At 39.5% G+C, this 16,603-nt stretch overlaps 1 protein-coding gene across 2 annotated transcripts in view; it reads left to right on the top strand.

The window, feature by feature from the left end:
- The window catches only part of LRGUK (leucine rich repeats and guanylate kinase domain containing), a 116,556-nt gene that overhangs the window by 42,034 nt on the left and 57,919 nt on the right, over positions 1–16,603 (top strand). For both annotated transcript variants that reach the window (XM_068550106.1, XM_068550107.1), the window contains exons 7-11: positions 226–369; positions 5,580–5,660; positions 7,260–7,346; positions 8,690–8,796; positions 14,043–14,162. In XM_068550106.1, the coding sequence (XP_068406207.1) occupies positions 226–369; positions 5,580–5,660; positions 7,260–7,346; positions 8,690–8,796; positions 14,043–14,162 (539 nt within the window). The remainder of the gene's footprint in view (positions 1–225; positions 370–5,579; positions 5,661–7,259; positions 7,347–8,689; positions 8,797–14,042; positions 14,163–16,603) is intronic.

Consider the following 16,603-nt stretch of genomic DNA (forward strand, 5'->3'; position numbering starts at 1 on the left):
TCTGCTTTACCTCTAGCGAGAATATTATGTTCTGAGTCTTCCAGCTGAAAGACTGGGCTTTCTTTCTGGGGTGTACATATATGTGTTTAGGGAGGTGAAAGATGGGAATGGGAGGGGGGACAAGAATGTCTTACTGATTTTAAGAGGTTTGGGGCAGTATCCAGGATGAAAACTTGTCATTACACTTTTCCCTTTAGGACATTAAGTGTATTTTATCAATTTTAGAGCAATAACCAGATTGAGAAGATCACAGGTTTGGATGACCTAAGGGTCCTGCAGATCCTGGATCTGGGCCACAATCAGATCAGTAGCCTCCAAGGCTTAGAGAGTCATGACTTCTTGGAAGTGATCAACCTCGAGGATAATAAGGTAATGTCATATTATACTTTATATGTCTTGGTTTTAGTGTCTATAATTATTTCTTAAGTGCTATCACATTCAATGCCAGCTCAGAAAAGTTATTCTAGAAAACCTCCTGGAGCAACAGTTGAAGCACTGCTTTTTTTTTTTTTTTTAATAAGTAATAATTCTTAATTTTTGAAAATTTGAAGATTCCTAATTACATTGTTTTGAAGGTTTAAACTGCAACCAGGTGCACATGACTTTGTGAAGTAGGTATATTCGTGTGAAATTTGGGGTAGAAAGATGGCATTAGGAATGTCTGATGTGTCAGAGGGGGGAAACTAGAGACAAGAGAATAGCCTCAGGCTGGTGTTGCCGGTGCCCCATTTAATGAGAAGAGACACAGGAAGTGAATTCTTATATCCTATTTGTAACAATTGGGTACGTTCCCAACCCGAATGAGTTGGGGATTGGACTTACTCAGATTACCCTATCTGGCTTAATGCACACATTACTTCACCAATTATATCAATTGGCTTTCACTCTTAAATACATTTTATTTTTAATAAAGCATTTGTGCTCCTAATCATGGTGTATTAAGTTGGTACCTATAACTCACCTCTTATGCAATCAGATCTACATTGTGATTTTATTCATCTCGAGTACTTTTTCATATTTTGGAGAAAGATTTCATAAGGAAGACAAATGGTTATTTCTTCTTGAAAATGAAAATTTTGTCTAACCCTGAAAGAGACATAGATCCTAGCTGGAGTGAGATGCGTTCCTGTGGAGATATTTCTCTGTTTGGCTGTGTTGGTGCTTATCAGCTGGGTCTGATGACTCTTTCTCCAATGAGCTTCCATTAGCTATTAGATTTCTAAAAATCAAGAAAAGGAGGCAATCTTTAGGTCTGAGAAGAAGTGGATTTTTAATCACAGGCAAAAACTATTCCTCCTCATTTTCACTTGACTTGCATATTAAATTGTTTGTTAACTTCTAAGGTTAATTCTAGTGGGTGACTTTTGTTTACTGTCCCACCTGTCTTATGAAGTCAGCACAATCTCTGTCTCATATGGTTTTAGTGTCTTTTTCATGAAATGGCCATTAAAATGGTTTGCAGATACACACAGGTGGGGTTCAAACGGCAGAATGCACTCATTACATTTCAACTCGGTGCATCTCAGGATTTAGGAAAAGGAGTAATGGTAATAATAATGACAATTATAGTCATAAAATAATGCAGAGATTTTCATTGCATATTTATGCACAAGGCACTGTTTTAAGCACTTTGCATATATCATCACATTTAATCCTCATTATAACCCTATTATTATCGCTATTCTACAGATGAAGAAACTGGAGCAAAGAGAGGTTAAATAACTTGTCCAAAGTTATACCATATCCAGCGAATAGCAGAGCCAGGGTTCAAACAGAACGATTTGCCTCCAGAGTCAGTGTTCTTAACCCTGCAGGCTAATACATTAAATGAAATGCTAATGGCCCTCCTTTCAGAAAAGTGTGTGGTGTTGTCATGATCTAGAAGAGTGCTTTCTGGCTTAAATATAGTGTGAGCCACATGTGTCATTTTACATTTTCTAGTAGCCACAATAAAAAGGTAAAAAGAAACAGGTGAAATTAATTTTTTGCTTTATTTAGCCCAACATATCCAAAATATTGTCATTTCAACATGTAATCTTTATAAAAATTATTGATGAGATATTTTATATTCTGTTGTTTCACACTACGTTTTGGACATCTATTGTGTATTTTGCACTTACAGTACATTTGAATTTATCCTAGCCATATTCCCAGTGGTAAGTAGCCACACAGGGCTAGTAACTACCATACTGGGTAGCACAGGTCTAGAAAGGCATCATGGATTGTATGGTGTTCTCTTCCATTCCAGGAGACTTTTCAAATTACATTTGAAATTGTTGAAGAAAAAAAGGGGGATCATTAGGGAAGAACAGAGTTTATAATTTTCAAATGTTGAAGAGACTCCATTGAAAAAGAAAAAAATGGACACACGTCCCAAAGGAGGGATCCTTTGGCAATGATTGGGTCCGTAACAATGACACAATTCCCTCACTCCCCGCTGGGCAGGTTGGGGAACAACCAACAGTATGTGAAATATTCTGGAAGCCGAGCCATCCAAAGATTTCCTCAGAGATTTCTCTAGCACTACTGAGAATACTGTGTATCAAGGATGGAAAATGTATCATTTAAGAGAAACATAACATAGCTATTGCTTCTCATATGATTAACTTGATGTTAGGAATATTGTCTTATTGGGAGCACTTTTATCAGTATTATTTACTTGGTATAAGCTGTTGAAACATTGCCTTACCTTCACATGATCATTTGAACATCTCTTTTAAGTTTTTTTGCAAATTCATCATGAGCCAGTGATTTGAGGGCCTTTGTCACTCTCCACTCTACAATCCTTGTTAGATTTTAAGTCATTTCTATCATTTAAAACTTATCCTCAAAACGTTAACTCTATTATAACCTCAGCCTTTTCTTCTAGAAGCAAAATATCGGTCTGGGAGTTACTTAGAGACTGCTGTTTTACTTCTCTGAGTCTTACTTAGTGTCATTATTTCATCTCTCTATCTGTCTAGCATGTATTTTACGAAAAAGACTTAACAGGCCTCTTTAGGTCTGGATGGTTAGGCTTGGAGAGCATGGCTTAAAAGGAAATGTCAAAGAAAGGAGCCAACTTCTCCCTACATAGTGGAAGTTGAAAGGCTTCTGCTTGGTGGGGAGTAGCCAACAGGGGCAGAGGAGATCAGGGAAGAAGGGTAGACCGGAATCTGGGATCAGCCCTGCTGGTATGACATTCTTGGCATCAGGTGGCTGAAGTTCCTTTCAGAATATAATCTTTCTGGCAGTGTTTCACTTTAGGTGGTTTGGGGGTGTTGTGTCTGCACACCTTTTGTGATCGCCTGTGACACACACAGCCTTGGGTCTTGGCATTTGAAGAGAGAAGACGTGAGGGTGGGTCTGCTGCCGGGTGAGGTCTGCAGGACGGGGTGGGCGGCGCATGCAGGATGGCCCGTGCCTGGGGCACATCACCAGTTCAGCAGAGGTGGGCCCTGGTAGCCAGGTGCCTCCACACGTGTTCCCCTCTGCCCTTACCCACTTCATCCTACCTTTGAAAGGACTGGGAGGGGACCTGGATCCCTCTCATTTGACTCTCAGAAGACTGGCTCATCCCAACTGACATCGTAGTGATAATATTTTACATAGTCTGTGATTATTCTATTCATAGTGTTCACAGCATTTACAAGATCTTTCCATGTTAAGCACCATCGATGTTACCATCTTCTAAAATGGTTGCCTAGGGCTTCCCTGGTGGCGCAGTGGTTGAGAATCCGCCTGCCAATACAGGGGACACGGGTTCGAGCCCTGGTCTGGGAAGATCCCACATGCCACGGAGCAACTGGGCCCATGAGCCACAACTACTGAGCCTGCGCGTCTGGAGCCTGTGCTCCGCAACAAGAGAGGCCGCGATGGTGAGAGGCCCGCGCACCGCGATGAAGAGTGGTCCCCACTTGCCGCAACTAGAGAAAGCCCTCGCACAGAAACAAAGACTCAACACAGTCATAAATAAATAAATAAAAGAACGTGAATTTCTTAAAAAAAAAAAAAAAAAAATGGTTGCCTAGTGTTCCTATTATGGGACTGTGCCATGACTCATTTAATCACATAATGATGGAATTTTTCAGAATTGAGAAAATTTTAAACTTTTACCAAAAACGTTAGACCAAATGCTCATGTGTCTAATTTTTGTCTGTCTGATGATCTTTTCAGTATAAACCTCTTGAAGTGGGATAGCTGGTTTATAGCTTGTGCATGTGTAACACATCCACTCCCACCAGCGATGTCTGCAAGTGCACGTGGCCAGGATGCGTTGGTGAGACGTGTTGGCTGCGAGGAAACATCTCCTCCTAACATTTGTGTTAGGTCCAAACACAAGAGCTGTAGGCTAGAGGGGAATCGATCTATTGACTGATTGAGCAGTGTGAACCAAAGTGACTCTTCCACCTTCCCAAATAACACAGTATTTAAAAATTGATCCTTTTGTCTTGTAGATGATCCAAATGGCAGTTCATGGACAGTCTAGTCATCTTATGGAAAAAGCATAACATTGCTATAACCAGATTAATGTGTGCAGGTTATATATTGTAACTCGGAATTGGCCTTTCATATTATGTCTTTGAAAATGGCATCCTTAGAACATGGCACATGTGTTCCTTCCCTGATTTAGCTTTGGGAATAGCTTACATTTCAACTGCATGTTGTGGTTGGATAACTCAGGAACTATTAGTGACTCTGCTGTTGGAGTGATCTCACCATGCATGCAGAAATGACTTGGGGAGAGATAAAAATGAAAAAGTGATTATTAATTTTTTGCAAAAGTTCAGCATCTACATCTGAAATAAGATTATAATTATGCTAATTACAGGACATTTAAGGAAAACTGTTTGTCTTTAGTTTACTGGAGAATTCAGGCCTGCTGCCACCCAAGCTCTATCCCTGCTCAAATTAAGGAACTATCAAGCAACCTTTTTCCCTCTTACTTTTTAAAGTTGTGAAACATTACCTATACAAAAAAAAGTGTATAACACATAAACGTACCGTTTAGCAAAGAATTTTAAGGTGAATAGTCATGTAACATTCACATCAAGAAATATGTCATACAATCTCCCATGTTTACCTTTTCTTAAAACAATTATCTCATTGAAAAAATGACAGAGCTACACATGTACATGCAGTAAGAAGGCTTCCCCAGTCACAGATAACCAGCAGAAGCAGTGTTGTGGGGGGGAGATTGGGGAGCTGGAGGCTGGGCAGAATAGTGATGGGGAGAAGCATGTAGCCCTTGCATGCATTTTTTGCAGTTTCTCTGATTCTATGTACTGTTTTATTTCTGCCTTAAGATAAACGTGGGTGAGATGAGGAGCATCTACCTCTCTGTTTTCTACCCAGAGAGGAAAAAAGAAAATGTGGCTGTGAGTTTGCATTTACTGAAGGAACATGCAATAATTCCCTTGTTCTGTGTAGCTTTGCGGAGTTCTCATTAAAAAGCTGGATAGTCACAAGAGCAATTTTTAAAATAAGTTGAGTTTAAAGGATCCAAAGTAGCTCCTCTTATATTATGTTCTCTGTTGTCTTGGTGCATTTAGTCTGTTGATAATGTTGTGTGTGTGTTTGTTTGTTTTTGGATTAAACAGATTGCTGAGCTGGGTGAAATAGAATACATTGAAAACCTGCGTCTCCTTCGAGTTCTCAGTCTTCTAAGAAATCCAATTCGGGTGAGACATCCTTTATGTTGGGGGCAGGGGAGAGGGATGAGGACTTTCTTGAAATTCTTCTTTATGAAGTGCTTTTGATAGAACATCAGGAATGTGAATAAGGTGTGTTTATCTTCATTCTCTATTAGAAGGGGTAAGCAAAGTCGCACCTATGTACCACCATCGGTGCATGTAAAGCCTAAAATTGAATGCTGGTTGCCTACTCTGTGTGGTCATTTGTGACTCATCCGGGTGGTAATAAAGATTATCAGGCGGGAGCTATTGAGATTGTAGAGCAATGTCCTTTTACATGAAAGAATGGACGATGCCTGAGGTGTAGACGGAATGTGGTTCCTGTTTTATAACAGGGGAAAGTCTAAGATTAGACACTTAAAGAAATTCGCCTGGGGATTGTTGTAAAATTGGCATTGTAAAATGATTATAGAAAAAAATCATATATTTCCTACTGATTCTTCACCTATGGATATCAAACTTCCAGACTTTTTCAGGATTCTCTTTTTTTCCCCCCCAGTGATAGATCCTTTCTCCTCAACTCTGTCCCTCCTCCCTCTTTGTGCATATGTCATTCATTCCCCTTTCTATCTATATCCTTCACTCGCCTTTCCATAGACTCTTGAATTTGTGTGTATCTCTGAGTACCTTTCTTTTTGTGTGTCTTGAGAAACATGTCCGGGCAGGCAAAAATCAAAATAAAAAATGAAAAATAAGATCTAAAAATAAAAACAATGTTTGGTATGAGAATAGTGGCAGGCAATTTAAAAGCATCCCTGGGAAAGAAAGGGTTTAAAGTGGCCATCCCTCCCAGTTCCAGATCCATAAAGAGCATCTAGGTGTTTGCATAAATAAATAGCACAAACCCTTTCACATGTTAACTCATTTATATATAAACTTCCCCCACATTTGCACTTTGAAGTACACAAAAGGTACCATTGTATATTCATTTCATGTATATTCTCATCCTCAAAACGCATCACCCACTTAATATCTTTCCCTTCAAAGAGATGTAGCTTCTTAATAAAAAATAACTGTAATTATATTTCTGAAAGGCAGGTAATCCTAACACAGAAGATGATAGGGAGTAATATGGAGGTGGTTCTATAAATGAATGTCATTTTATTATTGTAAAACAAATTCATAATTAATGATACAAATTAATATAAAACAATACAAAGTAATAAATAATGAGAAATTAATGAAACTCTTTGGAATTAGAAGATAGGGTTTGGCTCACTGGCCATAGAACCTTAGATGAAATACTTCACCTCTCCGAGCCTTAGTTGTTTTTCTCTTTAGAAATGAAGATAATCAGAACTGTCCTGCTTATCTCACAGGGAGATTAACAAGATCACACATTTGAAAAGCTTTATAAGTTACAAGGCACAGTCTGCATTTGAGTTGTTAATATAAGGGGACTGGTAAGCTGAAAATGTAAAGACCTATGCAGGGTGTGTGTGTGTGTGTGTGTGTGTGTGTGTGTGTGTGTGTGTGTGTGTGTGTGAACGAATGACAGCGTTAGTAGGTGAAAGCCCTAAGCTCATGAAAGTAGACTGCTAGTGGAAAAGGAAGGTAACTGAATAACCCTCTTGATATTTTAAACAGGAAAAATCTGACTATTGTTCCTTCGTAATTTTTATGCTACCTCGATTAACAGAATTAGATCAGAAGAAGATAAAAGTGGAAGAAAAGGTATGTAATCGTATCATTTCCTGTGTTTATGAGTTGATAGGCTCAAAAGCTCATGCTGCCTGCTGCAAGACCAATGCAATCCATAAATGATTACATAACAGTATGTGCATTCATTATTTAGGGGGCGTGTCCTTGTCCCAGGATCTATCCATTTAACCCTCTGCAGAGCTGAGCATCAACACAAATGCAGTGAAAGCCCTGCTCTTGGTACAGTGAGGAGACTGGCTGTGGGAAACAGAAGCAGCCTCCATGTACGTAGGCTGACAGCAGTATAGCCGTCTGTTCGTTTGGATAACTCTCATATTTGGAGGGTGTGTGATCCTATCTGTGTTCCTCTAAAAGTTCACTTAATAATGAAGTGAATTATAATGTCATTCTACCACATCATCGAAAAGGACTCAAATAAATCAATACTCTGATTTTTAAATCCCTTATTCTACTCTTTAAGATAATGATTCTTCTGGACACAAGTTGAGAGTAACCAGACATTGAATGCTAGCACCTGCCAGCCCCTTCCATACCTGTGGAAGCTAATTTGTCATGCTGTCGTGACTGGTGTCAGCTGAAATCTCCACTAATGAGGGGTTTCATACACTGGATGCAAATTTGAGATGGGAATGAAAAAGGAGGTATAAATATGCAGAGAGGCAGATATTCCAGTTCATAAATGCCTCTCTGAAATCTTGGTTAAAAAATAGTTACAGGTGCTAGTCTGTTATCATTCTCTCACTCAAAGGCACTTATTAGATTTCTCTTTCCCTTTAACGTTGTGCGAAGGGAATAACATTTAAAACCACGCATTAGATAAAGGTATGGCAGACAAGAATAGTGTATTTAGAGGGATGACAAAGCCGGGGGACGGAGAACTGTCCATCGTGAGGAAAAGGCCCATATCTTTGAAAAGGGAAAGTTACACTAAAAGAGGGGGAGGTTTAGTAGAATTTGAGATCATAGGAATAGTTCTTGGCATGATGGCATGAGGAAAAATTCTGCAGTAACAACTACCTGGAATCTAGAACTGTGAATTTTATTTCTTTTCACATTAAAAGTTGAAATGTTTACTATATTGAAGGTCATCTTAGACTTCAGAGGTTTTGATTTTGTTTTTGCTTTTTTCCTTTCAAACCAGGGAGTATAAAGAAATAGGTGACCAAGGGGCTCCAGCTCAATACTTTAAAATAATTATTATTCTTTAGGTTTTAGGAAAGTTAGAGTAGACGTGAAGACAGAACACAGATTCCTGGTCGCATGTCTAGGACATTTCATTAAAGAAAATCTAAGGCTTGTCTTCCTTTTAAAACGAATTTATTTCTTTTCCCTTTGCATTTCTAATTCTGGAAAAGGTCGCGGCAGTGAATAAATACGACCCTCCCCCAGAAGTGGTCGCAGCCCAAGATCACATGACCCACGTTGTCAACAGCATGATGCAGCCACAGAGGATCTTTGACAGGTATTCCTTAGGGACCCTTTGGGTAGAACTCGGGGTGGCCAGCACGGGACAACCTCATCATTTCCCTAGCCCTCTATTTTGTGACCCATTCCTTTCTCACCTCTCTGAGGGAGGGGATCAAGTCTTTATTTGACAGGCTGTGTAGTCTCAGATATAGCGTATTATCATCACATGTTTGAATACGGGGCTCACTTGTTGGCATTTTCCCAAGGGTGGTGATGAGTGGATTCAACTTCCCTCTTTCATCTGGACGCTTGAATGACGGCTAGCCTGTGACATAGGATGGTGAAATGAAAAAGAAAAAAAGTTTGCCAACTTTTCTGCTGTAGGATAGAACCACAGACCTTAGCCTCATTAACAGAGAATTGTGATGACCTCTATCCATTGTCAGTTTCTCCTTAGCTGTGCGTGAATGCTAGATACCCCTGCCAAAGAGCACCCAAGACCGCAGGGTATACGTTAGAGAGTCCCTAGAAGGAGGCCCTCCTCGCCTAAGGGAAACCCGAAACAGTCTTTACAGTGATTGCCCTGAGCCCCAGGCAACCTAGCAGGGAGAAGTCACCCAGCTTGGTTGAACACAGGAACAGAATCTCTCACCTCTGAGTTCGAAGACAGATTTACCACGATTTCTCCATATCTTTTTAAACAATCTGTTGGAGCAGATGGCCATTTACACTATAAGTATAATACAGAAATTCTATCAATGCCCAAAGGCATTTTAAAATTACTTGTAAAATCTCTTGGTTATAAATGGCTTCTCTTCTTCATGTGGTCTGCTCCTGTACTTCACACAGTTGGTTTCCCACAGAGAGAAAATGTTTTATTTTGCATCCAGGACATGATTTTTTTTTTTTTTTTAAACATCTTTATTGGAGTATAATTGCTTTACAATGGTGTGTTAGTTTCTGCTTTATAACAAAGTGAATCAGTTATACATATACATATGTTCCCATATCTCTTCCCTCTTGCATCTCCCTCCCTCCCACCCTCCCTATCGATTTTTTTACATGTAATTTAATAATGTAGACGTTGACAGTTTTATATATTTATGGTAGCTCTCTAGGTGAAATGATTTATCATTTATTTGCATACATCTGGAAAAGCACATTTGATTTAAAAGAAGGGCATTTATGTCCTCATTGTATTTCTTTTCTAGTTTATGAGATTGCTAGTTGTTTCATGCTTTAGGGTACATTTATATAAAAATATGTATCGGGCTTCCCTCATGGCGCAGTGGTTGAGAATCTGCCTGCCAATGCAGGGGACACGGGTTCGAGCCCTGGTCTGGGAGGATCCCACATGCCGCGGAGCAACTAAGCCCGTGAGCCACAACTACTGAGCCTGCGCGTCTGGAGCCTGTGCTCCGCAACAAGAGAGGCCGCGATAGTGAGAGGCCCGCGCACCGCGATGAAGAATGGCCCCCACTTGCCGCAACTGGAGAAAGCCCTCACGCAGAAACGGAGACCCAACACAGCCATAAATAAATAAATAAATAAATAAATAAATAAATTAAAAAAAAAAATGTATCAAAGAAATTTACAGCAATGTCTGATAAACACGTATTTCTGGATCATTTCTGGCTGTCAGGCAGAGAAGAGCAAATGGCCAAGCAGCCCCAGATGCTCTGGGATGGAGCAGGGCTCACTCTGAAAAGCTCATGGAGGCAGGAGCAGGGGTGCCATGCCCTTCCCACTCTGGGTCAGGACGCAGCTCCCTGGCAGCCCCAGGAGTCAGGCTCCAGGAGAGGAACGCTGACTCTTGGTCTTGGGACTTTTAGGCTGTGATATTGGGGAATCACTGTCCCCTCTTCTGGCGGGATTGGGGTGAGGATCCAATATTGAAATGACACGGCAGAACCTTGACTCTGGCCTGGTAGTCAGTGATAGCTTTCTTGCTCTCTCCTATGACAAGGTTCTCCGGGCTGATCTTGTACAAGCCCTGTCCGAACTCTGGAATCGGCCATTTCTCCAAGAAGCCCTGGTTTATTTTAGTGAGAAATGGTATTTCCCAATCATAATGTGGGTGCTAGAGACAATCATGGCACTGGGTTGATCATTGTTTCCGTGTCTTTTAGTGGACAGAGCTAGGAATATATTTCCTTCCCTCCCTCCGTCCCTCCCTTCCCTCCCTCCCCTCCCCTCCTTCTTTCCTTCCTTCCTTCCCTCCATTCATTGATCCATCTATCTATTCTTTCTTCTATCTATCCATCCACCTATCTTGCCTATTTGTACCTACCTATTACATCTGTTCAATCTTTTATATCTATCTAATCTGTATCTAGATAGATCTATCTATAGATAGATGGTAAAACACCTCCTGAATTCATATTGGTACAATTCAATTTCAAGACTACAGTTGAGCTTTTACTTAATCTCATCTCTGTTACATCTGTATCTCCTTTTCTCCCTCACCAAAGACACAGAGGAAGATGGAATTAGAATATCCCATAATTACTCTTTTTTAAAGTCCCATATTATACCACAACAGTATCAGAATACCAGTAGTAACAATTACTGAAAACATTAAAAACATATTTTGCCTATGTTCCTCCCATTAACCATTCCCCCATTGTTTTTTATTGTGGTAAAAAAAAAAATATATATATATATATAAAACACATAAAATTTGCCATTTTAACCACTTTAAAGTGTACAGTTCAGTGGCATTAATTATATTCACAATGTTGTGCAACCATCACCACCATCTGTTTCCAAAACTTTTTCATCACCCCGAACAGAAGCTCTGTAAACATTAGGCAATAACTCCCCATTTCCTGCTACTCCCAGTGCCTGGTAACTTCTAATGTACTTTCTGTCTCTATGAATTTGCCTACTGTATATATTTTATATAAGCATCAATCACTCCATTTTAAAAATAGTGTACTGTATTTATATTGTCAGAACATATATCCATCACACACTATACTTTCTCCTTTGCTGTCATTTAGTCTTAGTTCTCTGGGTAACGGCATATTTATTGCTCCCTGCCAGCCCTTACAACTGATGCCTCCTCTTGAGTCATTTTGGTTGTATGAAGCTTGTTCTCTAGCAGATTCCTTAGGAGGAGCTGTGGAATCAGTATCTCTTGAAATCTTGCATGTTGATAATATTCTCTGCCCTTTACACTTGAAAGTCATTTTTGCTATATGTAAAGTCCATGGCTCACACTTTTTCTTTCCCTTGACAATATTAGCAGGGTTTCTCCATTTTCTTTTGGTGCAAAACATTGCTGTCAAAAAACTGGTGACAATTTAATTTTCTTCCCCTTATAAATCATGTGTTCTCTTTTTCTAGCTGAATAATCCCCCCAACTTTTTTTTAAGTCCAGTAATTTTACTAGACTATGTCTTGGCGTTATTGTGACAACATTTATAGCCCAGTTGTTCTAGGCTAATATTCTCAGGTATGTTGTATAGTGTTATTTTATTTTTTTAAATTTCAGAAAGGTTTTCTTGAATGACAGTCTTTAATATTTGTTCCTTAGCTTTGGTTTTCTTCTTCAGGAAGATCTCCTTTGCCTAGCCTCAATATTTGTCACTTTCTCTCCAAATTTTTTCCTTTAATTACTTAAAAAAATTATTTCGAGGTAATTTTAGATTCACATGCAGTTGTAAGAAATAATACAGAGAAATTCTAGATATCTTTCACCCAGTTTCCTCCAGTGGTAATACCTTGCTTAGCTAAAGTAGAATATCAAAACCAGGAAGCTGACCTTGATACAAGCCACCAACCTTATCAGGTTTCACCAGTTTTGCATGTACTCCTGTGTACGTTTAGTTCTATGCGATTTTATCACATGTGTAGATTCATATGAGCATGACTCCAGTCAAGATACAGGAGTTTTGTCACATGGATCCCTTTGCTTCCCTTTTATAGCTACAGCCACCTCCCTCCTGCTCATCTTCCCTAACGTTTGGCAACCAATAATCTGTTCCCCTTCTCGGTGATGCTGTCATTTCAAGAAGGCTATATAAATGGGATCATAGAGTATATGTTTAACCTTTTGGGGTTGACTTTTTTTTTTTTTTAAACTTAGCCTCTGTTGAATGTATCAGTGGTTCATTCCTTTGTATTGCTGAGTAGTATTCCTTGGTATGAACGCGCCACAATTAGTTTAACCAACCATCGAAGGACATCTGGGCTGATTCCAGTTTTTGGCTGCTACAAATACAGCTTTTATGAGCATTCACGTGTAGGCTTTTGGACATTGCGGTTTCAGCCTGCCTGCTTTCTGCTGGATACCTGTTGTTTTGGGGTTCCCTTGTTCGCAGACGCTGCCCATTGCTCCCTCCTCCTTCCTCTTGCCCAGCTTCCAATGCCATAGAAGTCTTGCGGGTTTGTGGCTTTTCATCTGGTTTGTTATCCACATTTTCCATGGGCTTTTGTTCTCAAGTTTTTCTGTGTTCCTGTGAGTATTCAGAGAGATTGAAAAATTATGCTGCACTGCCCCCATTCTTCACAGAATCTATACCTCAACCATGATTTTTTTCAAAATATTATATTTTATTCCATATTTCTAGAATTTGTGTCTTGAGTGGAACCCAAACACTTCAGCTCTGCATGTTGCAAGAGATTTTATATAAATTAGTCCTGTGGTCTTTTAGACCAGAAGCCATGCCAAGATTCATATATCAGCTCTTACTTATTAGTTGTTACTTTGAGCAAGTTAATTCACCTCTCTGTACTTCGGTTTCTTCATGTGTTAAGTGGGGATAATGATAGAATCATCTTCATTAGCTTCCTGTGATAATTAAATGAGGTAATGCATGTAAGACGCCTAGAATAGCGCCTGGCAGATAGTAATTGCTCAGGTAAATTTCAGTGATTACTGTTTTCTTTGCACATGAGTATTCTTTTTTTTTTATTGGAGTATAATTGCTCCAATAATAAAGTATAATTGCTTTACAATGTTGTGTTAGTTTCACATCTGTGTTCTAATTCAATAGATACAGATGTTAAAGTTTACCTCTCAGAGGGCAGTCTTATTTCTTTCATTTTGAAGTTCTTGGGGAGAATACTTTATCAACCAAGAATTAATATCTCTTACCATATTTTTCCTTTAAAAAATGTTGTTAAGGTAAATTTTTTTGCTATTTTGCAATCGACTTGCTTCTGGAAAGTAGGACCATCCTTCCATAGAGTGTCTACATATAGCAAATGCTGGATTACTGGATTAATTGTGATTGTGACATGGACACTTTACACACTGGATGCATTAATATGCATGTCTGCTCTGCCCTGTTGCAGCACCCTTCCTAGTCTGGATGCCCCTTATCCCATGTTGGTATTAGCTGGTCCTCAAGCATGTGGTAGACGAGAACTCGCTCACCGCCTCTGCAGACAGTTCAGCACTTACTTCAGATATGGGTAAGTTTTTTTATTGGCTGTAAAATGTCGGATATTGCTAATGTTGGCTATTCAAATGTACATAGAAGGCTTATGAGCTTCTTTGCCAGTTATATACACTGTGATATTCACTGTATTTGTTTTTTTTACTTTAATCCTCCAAATGTTTTACTTAATTCAGTGACAGCCGAAGTCACGCTCCAAGGTTTGGAAATACACGTGGTTGTAATAAAGCATCATGGTGTTGGAACACGGGCTCCTCCTGTTGCCATGTGGTGTGACAGCACGAATCACAATGTTGTGATGGATGGTGGGTGGGTCTGCGCACCGGTGACAGCCTCTCCTAATCTCTGTTGGAGCTCATGCTGCCAGCACGTCAGCTGCTTTATTTCCACGCAGGTCTTTCTCTTTTGAGGCATATTTCAGAAGGAAGGAAAGAGAAATGGCGGCAAAAAATTTCCTTGTCCTTTCCCTCAGGTTAGCATTCAATACACTTTCAGTTTTCTGGAGCAGATATTTTGCTGTGTGGTTCCCTAATGACTCAGTTAAAATAGCAGAATATATCCAAAAGACTAGAACCATCCTAGAAAATCTTCAGCTGGATTTACAGACTTTTTAAAGGTGTGTGGGTCTCAGATTTAGTTATTGCTGTGACCTTTTAAACTGGTTTCCTCTTTTATTTTTTTATGTATGGCAAAGACATTACTGTTAGATTAGTGATGTTTGTCAGTGAGCTGAGAATGTGACTGCAAAGATATATAGGACAGCAAGAAAAAGAAATGCAAATTATTTTCTAATGCCGTTGCATACAGGTTCCTTCCCTTAAGCTACACATGTTCAAACAATGTAAATACTATTTTCAACAGGTCCAGTTATCTAGAGATCTAAAATTACATCCCTCATTTGAACAACTCTAGAATACAAATACTATAGAATAATTTACTCATTAATATATTCTAAACACCCTGAAGCAACCAAAATAAATGAAAACTTAATATCAGAATTGAAAAGTACAGAGTGTCATTATGCTTATACAGCGGTACTGAACCTGTTTCAAAAGATAAGTGGAGCACAGTGAATGGATGATCAAATTAGGGCAAAAAGGTGTATCCTGACTATCGTGCTAATGTGTAAACCTGGAACCTTTCAGCGAACCAAAGTGACTTACATAAACCAAAGCTTTCCCCGGTTAGAAGTCCTTTCACGTCTCTGACACCAATTCTGTTGCAAATGGTTCATAGCCGATCCTTCATATTTGTTTGTGATATGCACTCTGAGGCACGCTGGGCCAGATGTGTTCTTGGAGGTGTTTATTAACTCATCATCAAGATTCTGATCCAGTCGGCCTCAACATTCTCACTTGGATAGGCCCCCTCAATGTTCATTTTCATTAAATCCTGCTTTTCCCCTATTAGAATGTCTATCCGTCATGCTTGGGATGATGTATTTAATGCCTGTTTCCCCTGCTCGACTGTAAGCCCAATGAGGGTGGGGACCAATGTCAGCTTTGCTCACCACTGAGTTCTCATTGTTCAGCAGAAGGCCAGGAACCTAATAAATGCATGAGAAATATTTGCTAAATGAAAGACTAAGTGATTGAGTGAATGGATGGATGAATGAATAAATGGTATTATATGCAAAATTTAGTGGGAAATTACTGTGGTAAGAAACGTAGGTGGTTTTTCCCAACCTCCACTGATGGATACATGGAGAGATGAAGGGATTCATTTGTTTGTTCATCCATTCTTTCAATAAATATTTATTGAGTTCTTCCCGTGTGATAGGCCCTGAAGATACAGTGGGAACAAGGTCGGTGAGGCCCTTGCATAAATGAAACTTGTAATCTGGTAGGGGGCTCAGACCTTAGTTAGCATCATATGCAGTTTGTGTGGAGGCACAAGATGATGAAACAAAATCCTAAAATTAGCTTCCTGCTCCTATACTGTTACTGTTGCCACTGCTGTTTTTCTCCTCTGGATGGGATTAGTGGCAAGAGGAAAGACACCCATAAATACCCCACACTCATGCATCCACCTCCTTCACAGGCTCAGAAACCTTGCCTAACCATGCACGGGCACCCTCATGGGGGCAGAGATCAGGGCTTGTTCAATAGCACATCATTCACCAAAGCAAGGATCAGAGAGCATATCACTGGATAAGAAAAGGTATTAGGGAGCTAGTAATTTCATGCATTGAGAAAGTCAGATAGTACTACTATTGTATGCAGCAACATTCAAATTAAAACAAATGATACAATCAAAGCACATACTCAGGGGCAAGTCATTGCTCTTGTTTATTTTATTTATTTATGTTTTGAATTTAATTTTATTTAATTTTTTATACAGCAGGTTCTTATTATTCATCCATTTTATACACATCAGTGTATACATGTCAATCCCAATCCCCCAGTTCATCACACCACCACCACCCCACCCCCCCGCCGCTTTCCCCCCTTAGTGTCC

Source organism: Eschrichtius robustus, chromosome 8 (genome assembly GCF_028021215.1).
Source record: "Eschrichtius robustus isolate mEscRob2 chromosome 8, mEscRob2.pri, whole genome shotgun sequence".
NCBI lineage: Eukaryota > Metazoa > Chordata > Mammalia > Artiodactyla > Eschrichtiidae > Eschrichtius > Eschrichtius robustus.